The 11,241-nt window shown below is 55.1% G+C and overlaps 4 protein-coding genes across 4 annotated transcripts; 3 read left to right on the forward strand and 1 right to left on the reverse strand.

Annotated features, from left to right (window-relative positions):
- Positions 1-1,985: 1,985 nt before the first annotated feature.
- UMAG_11679 (uncharacterized protein) lies at positions 1,986-4,277 on the forward strand (the record flags this gene model as incomplete). Its single annotated transcript, XM_011389771.1, has 1 exon — positions 1,986-4,277. One exon carries the CDS (start codon positions 1,986-1,988, stop codon positions 4,275-4,277), a length of 2,292 nt encoding a protein of 763 aa, XP_011388073.1.
- A 510-nt stretch (positions 4,278-4,787) lies between these two features.
- On the forward strand, positions 4,788-7,928 carry UMAG_11680 (uncharacterized protein; the record flags this gene model as incomplete). The annotated part of the gene is made up of 1 exon (XM_011389772.1): positions 4,788-7,928. One exon carries the CDS (start codon positions 4,788-4,790, stop codon positions 7,926-7,928), a length of 3,141 nt encoding a protein of 1,046 aa, XP_011388074.1.
- Positions 7,929-8,010: 82 nt separating this feature from the next.
- Positions 8,011-8,499, reverse strand: UMAG_11681 (uncharacterized protein; the record flags this gene model as incomplete). Its single annotated transcript, XM_011389773.1, has 1 exon — positions 8,011-8,499. The coding sequence occupies one exon, from the start codon at positions 8,497-8,499 to the stop codon at positions 8,011-8,013; it is 489 nt and encodes a 162-aa protein (XP_011388075.1).
- Positions 8,500-9,556: 1,057 nt separating this feature from the next.
- UMAG_11682 (protein-S-isoprenylcysteine carboxyl O-methyltransferase) lies at positions 9,557-10,474 on the forward strand (the record flags this gene model as incomplete). Its single annotated transcript, XM_011389774.1, has 1 exon — positions 9,557-10,474. The coding sequence occupies one exon, from the start codon at positions 9,557-9,559 to the stop codon at positions 10,472-10,474; it is 918 nt and encodes a 305-aa protein (XP_011388076.1).
- Positions 10,475-11,241: the final 767 nt, after the last annotated feature.

An 11,241-nucleotide genomic window follows, 5' to 3' on the forward strand; every position in this document is an offset into this window, starting at 1 on the left:
TGGTATAGTTGGTGCAAGGACACAAAGCAGTGTTGATTCGTGATAACCTAGATGACAGCGCACGGTCGTATCTATGTAGGAGCCGAGTTAAAGCTTGAGCAAGTCAGCCTCATTGCCTTTCATTGCTTTTGTTGCTCATTTCATGTTGAACGAGTATGAAAGCTTTGCTGGGACGAGCAGCTTGTCTGGAAGAGAATCAAGTCAAGCGCGACCAACACACGTTGGCTAGCGTGAAAAGCTACAGAGTAGCGTCGGTGCAGATCCTCAATAGTTTCCTCAACGGCATCCGATGCTAGGCCAAGTCAATCCACCGTCTTTGGAATCAGATCGTGCTGAAGTTTACGAGGGGCGACTCTTGACTTGCATCCACGCGCGATGGACAACTGCCGTTCATAGTTAAAGTTGCCTGATAACTTACTCTTGACTTGTGACGTAGGCTTGCCTCGTGGGAAGAATTCACGCGTTTCGAGACCATGAATCACGAATCACGCACGAATCGTGAATGAGATTCAACTGTGTGCAACGTCTTCAATTCACGATTCACGCCGTCTCGTTTCTGCTAAAGCCAACATGACTACGCAGCCACACACCGTCCCGATCCTCTTTGTGATGAGCACTGAGCAAGTTTGTTGTTTGACAACCTCTTGATCTGTGTGTGAGGGAGACTCATGTTTGTGCTGCTTGGAACAAGAGCTGCCTCTGGCTACGATCGGCTGTTCTCTGGAAGCTCCGATAATGAATTGCAGCCACGAGAAAATAACTTAGGGTTCTGATTGTAAAATATTCGTGATTCGTGAATGAATCACATTGTGAATAAATTTGGCTTCCGCTGCCGATGCGCTTTCACCGAGGAAATCACGAATTGTGAATCGTGAATTCATCAGGCTTGCTTGCCTAGCGACCCTTTGCCTGACAGTCACGACTCACGACTCACGACTCAATGACTGCAGCTCACGGCTGGCTGCCGTTGTTCGGTTGCCTGCTCGCGAATGGAGGGCCAGATCCGCCCTGAATTCGTGATTCCCAGCACGCAGGATATTCAAGATTCACGATTGCCAACTCACCACTGCGACTTGCGACTTGCACTAACGACTCTTGAGTCGAGTTACTCCACGTTCACAGTCGTGAGTGATTCACGATTCAGTCGGTGAGTCCGAGACTGTGAGTGACGAGTGTTGGCTCTGTCGGCTTTTTCTACACATCGTATGGCTTTGCTGAGCCACGTCGGAAACGTCGGCTCCGTTTTTGTCTCTATCACGGTCGGCTCGACGTCGGTTAACTTACGTGTTAGCTTCGCTTTGCATAGCCTGCTTGTGCGACTTGCGCAACGTGCTACCGTGTGCTCCACCGACCCTTGGCGTCTTCACCTCTTGCTGTCCAGCGTTGTCGTCCTCCACCAACATCAACTGCGAGCACTCTCGCCACCACGTTCTTGCCGCGACGCTAGAAATCGTGGCAGTCGCCTAGCTTATCACCATCCTGGTAATCGTACCTCTGTTTCAGAAGCATCTCGAACCTTTACTTGTGACTCTCGATCCTGCATTTCTTTCTGCTACCCGCTTCGATCCGCCAGAGCACCTCTCGAATCGCCTTTCCTTGCTAGCTCGCCCGCACTCTGTACGCCTCACATCGCCTTTCTCTTTCCGCCATTGCATTCATGCTTCAAAGCGAGGCACAATTCCACCCGCCCGATCGAGCGTCACACTTGCTACTGCACCACCTTTGACTTCTACCACCGTGATTCGAGGTCGACATACCATCGCCCAATCCGCATCATCCTCAACTCTGACGAGGCAATTGCAGGCGAGGGCACTGTCTGGCGCAACCCATCTTCGACCTTGCTCTTTCATCCCTCCTCTTCTCAACACCGTACTGCGCTCATCGATTGTCAATCTATGCTTTAACGAGCGGCCCCTGTAGGCGATTGCCTCTACCAGTTGCGACTGCTCAGACTTTCCCTGTACAATTCCCACTTCAGTGTAACAATGCCTCCTGCAAAGTGCGACGTCATCCCAAAGGAGCAGTTCACGCCCTTTGCTGAAAGGCGCGCCTGCTCGGGGTGTCGCAAGATCAAGTCTCGCTGCATCTTTCCGGACGACTCAATCAACTGTACAAGATGCATTCGCCTCAGCATCGACTGCGTCGTTCCATCCCATCATCGAGGCGTCAAACTCGAAGCTCAACTTCCAAAGTCGTCTTCCTCCACCACGCCGCTCAAGCGCACCAGCTCCAAGAGTCACTTGCGCGATTCCGCCAGCCCAGCCCCCAACGGAGAATTGGATGGCTCTTCCTCAACTTCTGTCAACCCCTTTTCGGTGCAGAGCCTGCTCGACACCACCTCGTCCGAGAGCACAGCGTCCAAAGCGCTTCTCTCTTCCACCTTCCATTCACACATCCAAGAGGAGCCTGCCGTCAAACTCGCCACTGCAGCTGCCAGGCGTCCACTCATCGAGTCGGTCATCACCGCCGGCCTCTTTGACGAGGACGAGGTGGCCGAACTGGTACGCTTCTACTATGAGCATCTCAACCCAATCATTGCACTTCTCGACTGTCAGATTTACACGCTCAAGGCGCTCAAGACCAATCCCGACTATCGCATCTTGCTAGCCGCCATTTGCACCGTTTCGTCTAAATTCGTCAAGGTTGAGCGATACCTTGACGCCCTCGAGCTTCTCAAACCCGCCCTCTCCCGTATCGCAGCTGACGACATCCCTCCTCAGCTCGAGATCATCCAGTCGCTCTCCATTCTCGCCATGTGGAAGCACCCAAAGGATGGCAGCAGTTGGCGCAAAGTCCGACTCGCCATCACGCAAGCCTTTGAGCTTGGCTTGCACGAGCTTTTCGGTCCTCAGAAGCGTTCCAAGGCCGGTCTCTCGAGGTCCTTTATCCAGTCGCAACGCACCCTCATGCAGCTCTCCTGCTTTGAAGATGGCTACCGCGACCAGCGCCACTTGCCGCCAGCCATCGATCCCAGCCTGCTTCCCGACCCTCGCGAGTGGATCGACTCGCTCGGCGACATGGTGCAGGACATTGACGTCCGTCTCGCCGCTTCGCGCGAAAACGCCAACATCAAACGCGACCTCATCACATCGCTCAAGCAGTCCAACGCTCGAAGTCCCAACCCGACGCAGATCAGCCGCGCCACATGTCTACGCAACGCAAGGCTCATCAAGATGGGCATCACCGCACAGACGTGTTCTAGTTCAGTTTGGATGAACCCACCGGCAAGCGAGATCCCTTGCCAGCACTCGGGACGTCCATGTCTCATTTTTCACGACACCAACACGCTTTTCAACTATCATCGCGCGTTGTATTCGATCTACAGCTCGCCTCTGCTGTCTGGACCTGCGTTTGCCCAAGATCGCCAAGCCGCATTTCGCAAGTGTTCCGAGCTGTCGGTGCAGCTTTTTGAGCTGCTCAATGGCGTCTATGGCCAGGCAGGCTACTATCGATACGTGCACGACATTGTGATCCTCAACCTTGCGGTCGCAGCCGTGTGGATCTGCGACAATTGGCGCGCCATGCCGCATGAGCTTGCAATGCATGCTTGCCTGGCCATACGTCAGGCTGCCGATGCTACCTCGCCTTCGTTGGAGAATCATCTCGAGCAGGGTTCCTACCTGGCGCGTTTCTTGCGCTTCTGCTGTAAGAAGCTGCCATCGACCATCTCGATCAATGAAAACTCTCCGATCAATGCCGAGGATCTCGTCATTTCCGAGGATGCAAAGTGGGCCATGGGCTTGAACCCCTTTTCTCAGGTATCCAACACTGTCTTTGGTGCCGCGCCGTCTAGTTTCGGCCCTCCGTTCCGATCGCCGCATATGCAGGGTGCGTCTCCGAACGGTGCCGATTGGGGTGGACTGCCCAGGTCCAAGTACGGCGGACTGCACAGCAGCAGTAACGGCAACGGCAACGGCAACAGCAACAGCAATGGCTCACAGCATGGCATTTGTCACAGCACGTCGAGCCAGACTTTTGGCTCGCCATCGCTGCTTTCCGCGTCGTCGCCTCAGGGTCGTTTCGGCGATGGCGGTGCCAACGGCGGCGACGCTTCTTCGATCTTCAGCAACGGACACGCGCAGAGTCACAGCCACGGCGGCCAAGGCCACGCGCAACTCCGTCGTCTATCACATCACCAGACAGCTGCCATGAACAACCAGACGCTACAGTACCTCTCAGAAAGTCTAGTGCCGCCAGCATACCCTATGCACTGGGATACGTATGACGATAATTCGATCATTACTTTCCTCCAGTCCATCTCGAGCGCTTCGGGCTGAAGCATTCACCATTGCTCTTTTCCCTCTGATACGTGTTTTTCTTTTGTTATCTCAGCACACTGTACTTTTATGTTTTTGCGACTCGGTTCTTGTTACTGATAGCTACCTGTACCAATCTTGAAGCTTTGTCCGACTTGATGACATGGGCATGTTTGCTCTGCTGCTACTGCGTACACGGTAGGCTGCGCCGAGTGTCAGATGTGCGGGTACGATTGGGATCAGTCATTCACGATTTGTCACGAGAGAGTCACGAGTTGTCTGTGCGGCGCGACCAGGAAAATTCGGGAATCGGAACAATCACGTATGCATGAATCATCAGTCACGAGTCGTGGATTCGTGATTGTTATGGTGTTCCAGAAATGAGGTCTCTTGCTCCACTCACAACTTGCGACTCTGGTTCCCGATCTCCTGCTTTGTCATATCTATCTATCGACTCCTACACGCTCATAGTCAGACGAGCTGGCTTCTTTGGGACTAGCTACAAGCGTTGCCCAGCAACGTCGAGATATCATGACCACCATGCCAGGCCCGAGTGCCAGTGGCGCTCCCAAACCACGTAAACCGAAGAGGACGCATCAAGTCCGGCAGGATCAGCGTCGATGGATCGAGCTCATCGATGCATGGCACTCGTCCAACTCTTCGATGTCGTTCGCTACACCGTCACGCGAACAGCTGGTCGAAGAAATCTCGCAGCACGCACAGACGCTCTGCCGTACCATCAAGAATCGAGAATGGCTCCTCGCCGCGTTCCACATGGCGATCAATGCTGTGCTCTTTCCCGAATGCAACGACGGGCTACAAAATAACGAGCAAGTGTCGCACGTCGAACAGCTCGGACAGCAACTGCTTCAGCTTGCCCTACATTCGGTCGCAACACCGTATCTGAACAGCTTGGAGAACGAGCGGCATCGGGATACCTCGCAAATCGAGACAGTGAGACAAGACGCCGAGCAATTCGAACGGCTGTCGAAGCGTCTATCGCTGTACCGGCATGTGCGTGGACTTGAGCCGATGCTGTCGCTGCCAGCACTGCCGTTGGCGCTGGTTTTGCGAGAAGCGCCTAGCACAGTGCTGCTGTGCCTGGCTTCACTTGCACAGGGTGCCGACATTGTCAGCCCGTTGCTAAAGAGCTACAGCTGGCTTGTAGACGAGTCTGCTCATGTACGACTGGCGCTTGTAGCGCAGTTGCTCACAGCAGGCACTGGATACATGCAAACCTATCGTTTGCTCGCTGCTTCCGGTCTGTTGCTTGCATGGAAGGACGGCCACGAATCGAGTATCTGGCAGTCAGCACATCCCGCGCACCAGCTCACTTTGGGCGACCTGGTCGAGTTTTATAGTGACATTCTGCAAGGTCTGCGACAGATCGGTTCGACAGCACAGGCAAACGCCCTGGTGTCCGTGCTAGCCAACGAAATGCACGGTCAAGATGCACAGCAGGCAATCGCTCAGCTTGACCACACAGCATCTGCCGGCACTCGTCCGGACCAGAGCTACGCCGACCCCGACATTTTCTCCGCCATAATGCAACGATTCCATCTCTCTTCGATCCATGACATGGCAATAAAAGTGTCTGCCGTCAGCACAGACAGTGCTGCTCGCAAGCAGCTGGCTCGAGAATTGGTTTCCACGCACGATGCTGCCACGGTGGCCAGCCGCTTAACCCAGCTGGTGGACACCAAAGATAGTGCATTGATCCGAGCTTTCAGCTTCGACGTTGTTTCTCAGACATCCGCAAGTGGCAATGCGCGGACTGTGCCACTCATTGCCTCGGTCCTGTACGCGAGGCCTGCAGTCGGAAACTTCAGCTTGAACCTCGACACGCCTGCAGCTCTGCTGAAGCAGGCCGAAGCTTGCCTTTCGCAGCTCAAGCACGCACGCGTTAGCAGCCAAGCCGAAATCTCTGGTTCGAGGCTCGGCGATACATTGCGTCGTTCTCTGGACCTGGAACAGCAGTGTGTGGTGCCGGCTTGTCAGTTGTTGGCTCTCTTAGACGGCGCATCGCAAGAGCCAACGCTGGTGGATGCGCAGCTGCATCTGAGCTGGCTGGCATCGATTGCAAGCGTTGTGCAGGCTCAGACGAGCAAGCCGGCACTGGATATGTGCTGGCTTGCAGCGTATGGTGGATCGCATTCTGGATCGGTAAAAGTAGCTGCACAGCGGCAGAGGGAGGCATTGGACGCGATCGTGTCATCGTTCAATGCGGCTCATCCAGCGCCAGCCTCGCTTGGTGGTCGAGCGGACCGATCCTTGGATGCGGCCATGCTACGTTTTCGAGCTGCGTGGGACGGCATGTTTCACAGCTGCCTCGATCTGATCGGCGCTTCTGCACCATTCTCGCTCATCTCTAAGCAAGAAGCAGTGCACCGCCTGCTCTCGACGGTGATGCGCACAGGCGATGTGGAACTGTTTCGATCGCTCGCCGACTCTTCATGCACGCTCTCTGCGTCGCAGCTGGAAGAGCTCGTGCTGGATGTATCCATCTCGTTGTTTGATCAAGCTGCAATTGCTTCGATGCGGAGCAAAGACGTGCGCGTTTCGCTTGAAATCCTTTCTGCGCTCCCTGCGACATGTGCACGCGCAGTGAGCCAGAAGCACTTCATCGAGGCGGCTTGCCGACTGTCGACGTTCCACATCAAATCGGTTCTGCATCCGGGCGAGCCGATGTCAGCCAGGGAAATGCGCGAGACGCACGACAAGCTCTCGCTTGTGGGTCGACTGCTGACGACACAGGGCGATGCGCATCGATCAGCGGAGCTGGTGCTAGATTTGGCGAAGCGCGTATGTGCACTGGACATGCAGTCGACTAGACAGCAAGAGTTGGTCGAGGTGCGCACGCTCGCCATGCTGTGCGAAGCGGCGAGTGCCGCCGACGACTTTGAGTGTGCGGCAGAATTCTGTTCGCGACTTTTGCACACGTGTTGCGCTTCGACGCGCAAGCCCCGCCGAGCAGACGAGAGCGACGAGATCGACGAGATCGGATGGAAGACGGCGTTTCAGCTGTCGAAGCATTCGGCGTGGCAGGATACACCGGCGCGTATAGCGATGCTCGCACATGCGATGACTGTGTGTCCAGCAACGCAGCTGAATCGCATGTTGCATCAGTGGTGCGCGTTGGATGGGCAGTTGAGGGATGAGCTCGCCAACGGAAAGGTGTTTGCTAGTACAAGCACGACAGCCGGCGCCGGCGCGATCGGATGGCTGAGTGCAGGTGCCGGCGTTGGCGGCAAGCGCATGTTGAGCGCACATACAGCAGCGAGTGTCGGCGCAGGGCTCGTCGGGACGGCGGCCAACTACCTGCCGCTCAGCCTGGGCTCGTACTTCTCCACCGACCGCAGCACAAGCAACAACCCAGTATCAAAAACATCCGCATCCGCTCCCGAAAAACACGACAGTCGCCTAGACCACAGGACTGCCAGCTTGTTCGATTTCGACAACGTCTCCGGTGCATCTGGAGCGCGCAGCGCGAGCGCGTACGTGGATCCAGCCGAGAGAGCCGTCAGGGCGGCGCGTGCTGCCAGGGACTTTTTGGGCTGGAAGAGTGATCAACAATCACACGCGCAGACCGCGCAGACCGGACAAGCCGCCGCGAAATCTGCATTTTCGTTCAGTCGCGGAGTCGGATGGCTCATTGGCGACAGTGAGAGGTGACACGGACTTGCGAGAATACGCGAGATTGCTCGACGACGAGTAGAAATACAAATGTGCTGATACGACGTTGCGCGTGGCTGTGCTAAGCGTCTGTGGCTGAGATCGATATGGGTGCGGGAGTACACTGGGCGTCGAGCTGGTCAACCAACCACCGCCTTGCGTCACTGTGGGATTGGGTGAGCAAGCCGAGTAGCTCGCGTACCTCTGCGCTCAAGCTGTCCACTTGTGTGCTTAGCTGCATGTACGATTTGTTGACGGTCTGCAGCTCGGACTGCATGGCCATGAGTTGATGCTGCAACTCGGTATCGCCGCCCAAACTCGCCTCTGTGGGGAGATGCTCGATGATCTCACGGATCGAATCCGCCTTGTCGACCAGGTCAGCGACGAGTTCCGAGATGGACGCATCCAGTTCGACGGCGGACACCGCCTCAGTTTTACCGAGCACCGTGAGCGGGATAGTGGAGTCGGGCAGAGGCGCATGCTTTGCCTTGCGTGAGATGTATGCGATGGATGATGACATGATCTTGAGCAGCAGATCGATATCGTTGTCGAGCTGTGTTAGCAGGTCCATCGTCAACAGATGTGCGCAGTGGTGGCCATGAAACCACGCTATCGATGCAAACAGCAGATGTGCCAGATTCTACAATCGAGTGAGTTGCGAGGCGGGATCAAAGCAGATGGCGAAACAAATCCAATGTGCCAGATCGATGAGCGCTGCAAGGAATGCTGGTAATTGGGAAGAATGCGACAATGCAATGCGTATAGCTCTTAACGTGGATGATGCGTAGAAGACGCAGAGTGTGATGATGATCCAGTCGACGTGACAAGAGCACGCTGCGGTGGCTGCAAGGGTGACATGTAATGTATCGAGTTGCGAAGAACGGCAGAAGCTCCAAAGTTGGCAACTCGAGTTTGCAGTGGAGTGGTCCGCGCAGCATCCGACTTCCGAGGTCTCGCTGGTAGTCGCATCGACGTGGGACGCTGCCAGAAACGCCGCCGCACCGTGCAAGCTTCAGTCGTGAGTCACGCTGCCAGACGCGCATCCGCGTGCGAACCAGGCTCCGACTCGTGATAAGTCGTGAGTAAAGCCAAATATTCTTGGTTCTGGACCCTGAAATTCGAAAATCGTCGCGTGAATTGATCAGATCGTGAAAATCGTAAAAGTTGATTTGGCAAATCAGCTTATAGAATCGGGCCGATCTCGACGACGGACGAATTGCGAAATCATGTATATATGTGGAATACGATCGAGGGCCCTTTGTTCTTCTTGGACAGTCGTATGGAACGTCTTGGAGAGAATTTCCCACACGGCCAACGATTTCGCAACACCACAAAGGGAACCAACCGGTGTAGTCCAGCTTGGTACCCTTTCTTCTCGGATCGGCGCCCTTCTCGATCAAACAGGCGTCGTGCGATGTCAGTGGATCGAAACCTGAACAGACGGTGAGCGGCGCAGGCGTTGGTAAGTTTTGGTTCGCATCGAAGGACACGAATGAGTGCGATTACTTAAGGAGTGCTTGATTCACTTTTACGCTCCCACCTCGGCTACTCTGCTTGATACGATGACAGATCACAAGCAAGACAGCGACTCGTTTGTTGCGCACCGATCGCAAGCAGGTTACGACGCTATGACAGATCCAACGGCGACATCTTCGCCCGCCTCGAGTATCGACACTCACCATGCTCGTACTACGTCATCGAAGGTGGCGGCGGGCGCAGAATCGAGCGGAAAGCGTGGAAAGCAAGCGCAGCTATCGCCACACGCTCCAAGCTGGCTTGAGTGGCTGTCGGACAAGTACACGATCCAGTACGTGATCCCAGCCGCGTATGCACCCGCTGCGCTTCAAGTCGTCAATACCGCCTTCCCACTCGGCATCATTTTCGGACTGGTACTTCCACGAACGCTTTGTTTTCTCAGAGATACGCTCACAGGGGCATCTCTGGCTTCATCCTGGACGGAAACACCGTGGTGGGCATGGCCGCAGCTGCACATCTACCTGTTCAGCTGGGTCATTTTCCACGTGCTCGAATTCAGCGTGACCGCATCGTACAATCCTACACGGCTCTTCTCGGACAGCTTCCTACTTAACAACGGTATCCATTACCACGTGGCACATGTCGTCTCCCTGCTCGAATTCTCGCTCACCGCCCACCTCTACCCAGCGTGGAAAGTACCTTCGCTGTTTACTTTGGCAGGGATCGTCTTGATCGTGTTTGGCCAGACGATGAGAAGCTTGGCCATGATTCACGCGCACAACAATTTCAGTCACATTCTTGCGTTTCAGAAGCGCACGGATCATGAGCTGGTTACCACGGGCGTTTATGCATGGACGAGGCACCCGAGTTACGTGGGGTTCAGCTACTGGGCTGTGGGCACACAGCTCATGTTGGGTAACAAGCTGACTATGATCGGGTTTGTGGCGACGCTCTGGCTGTTTTTCAGTAGGAGGATCAAAGCCGAGGAGAAGAGCTTGGTCGAGTTCTTTGGGCAGGAGTACGAGGTGTATAGGAGCAAAGTGGGCACTGGGCTGCCTTTGATTTGGTGATAAGGAGCGATCGGTTATTATCATGGATGGTTCAAGTGTCGTCTGTAGCCATGTCATGCTTGCATGGATATTGAGAGCAACCCAGCATCGGCGCTGCTTGTGTGAATCTTTCCACTTGACTGCCGTGACTTGGTCTGTACGAAGCGAGATGAGTTGGTGTATGCACACGGATAAAAGTCGGACAGCACTGTATGCGTTGAACACGCATGATTGACGTTTGCGATGGAAGCCCGGCTTGAAACGTCGGAGTCGCGGCGGAAGGGTGAGCGATGTTTCAGGCAGGCACCGTTAGGAACGAGGCTAGTGGAGAGGCCAAGGCGATTTCGCCGAATCCCAATCGTGAATCGCGAATGCATTTAAGTTAGCACGCTCGCTTGGAGTCTTGGCTGTGTAACGGATGAGCAAGGAGCGAGGAGCGCCGCTGCTCTGCTCTGTTCAGAACATTGCTTCGGGAAGATAACCAACCGGAATCGCTCAGAGCAACGTTATCGCGGGATCGACATGTCTTGCCGATCGGTCCTCAACCAGGACACAGATCGGGGCGGAGAGCAGAGAGATCGGTGGGCCAGTCTAGGCTAGGCTAGACTCTGGATGCCAAGATCAGTGCGTCCATGGTTGTTGCGCCCTGTTGCTACGCCCATTCCCGATTTGGGGCGCTTCCAAGTTCTGGCCGCTGACTTGCAAGATCGCACGCACCTCGCACCACGCACCACGCACCACGCACCACACCCCCACTTGGACTGTCAAAATCAAAATCGAAAATAAAA

This window comes from Mycosarcoma maydis, chromosome 3 (genome assembly GCF_000328475.2).
Source record: "Mycosarcoma maydis chromosome 3, whole genome shotgun sequence".
NCBI lineage: Eukaryota > Fungi > Basidiomycota > Ustilaginomycetes > Ustilaginales > Mycosarcoma > Mycosarcoma maydis.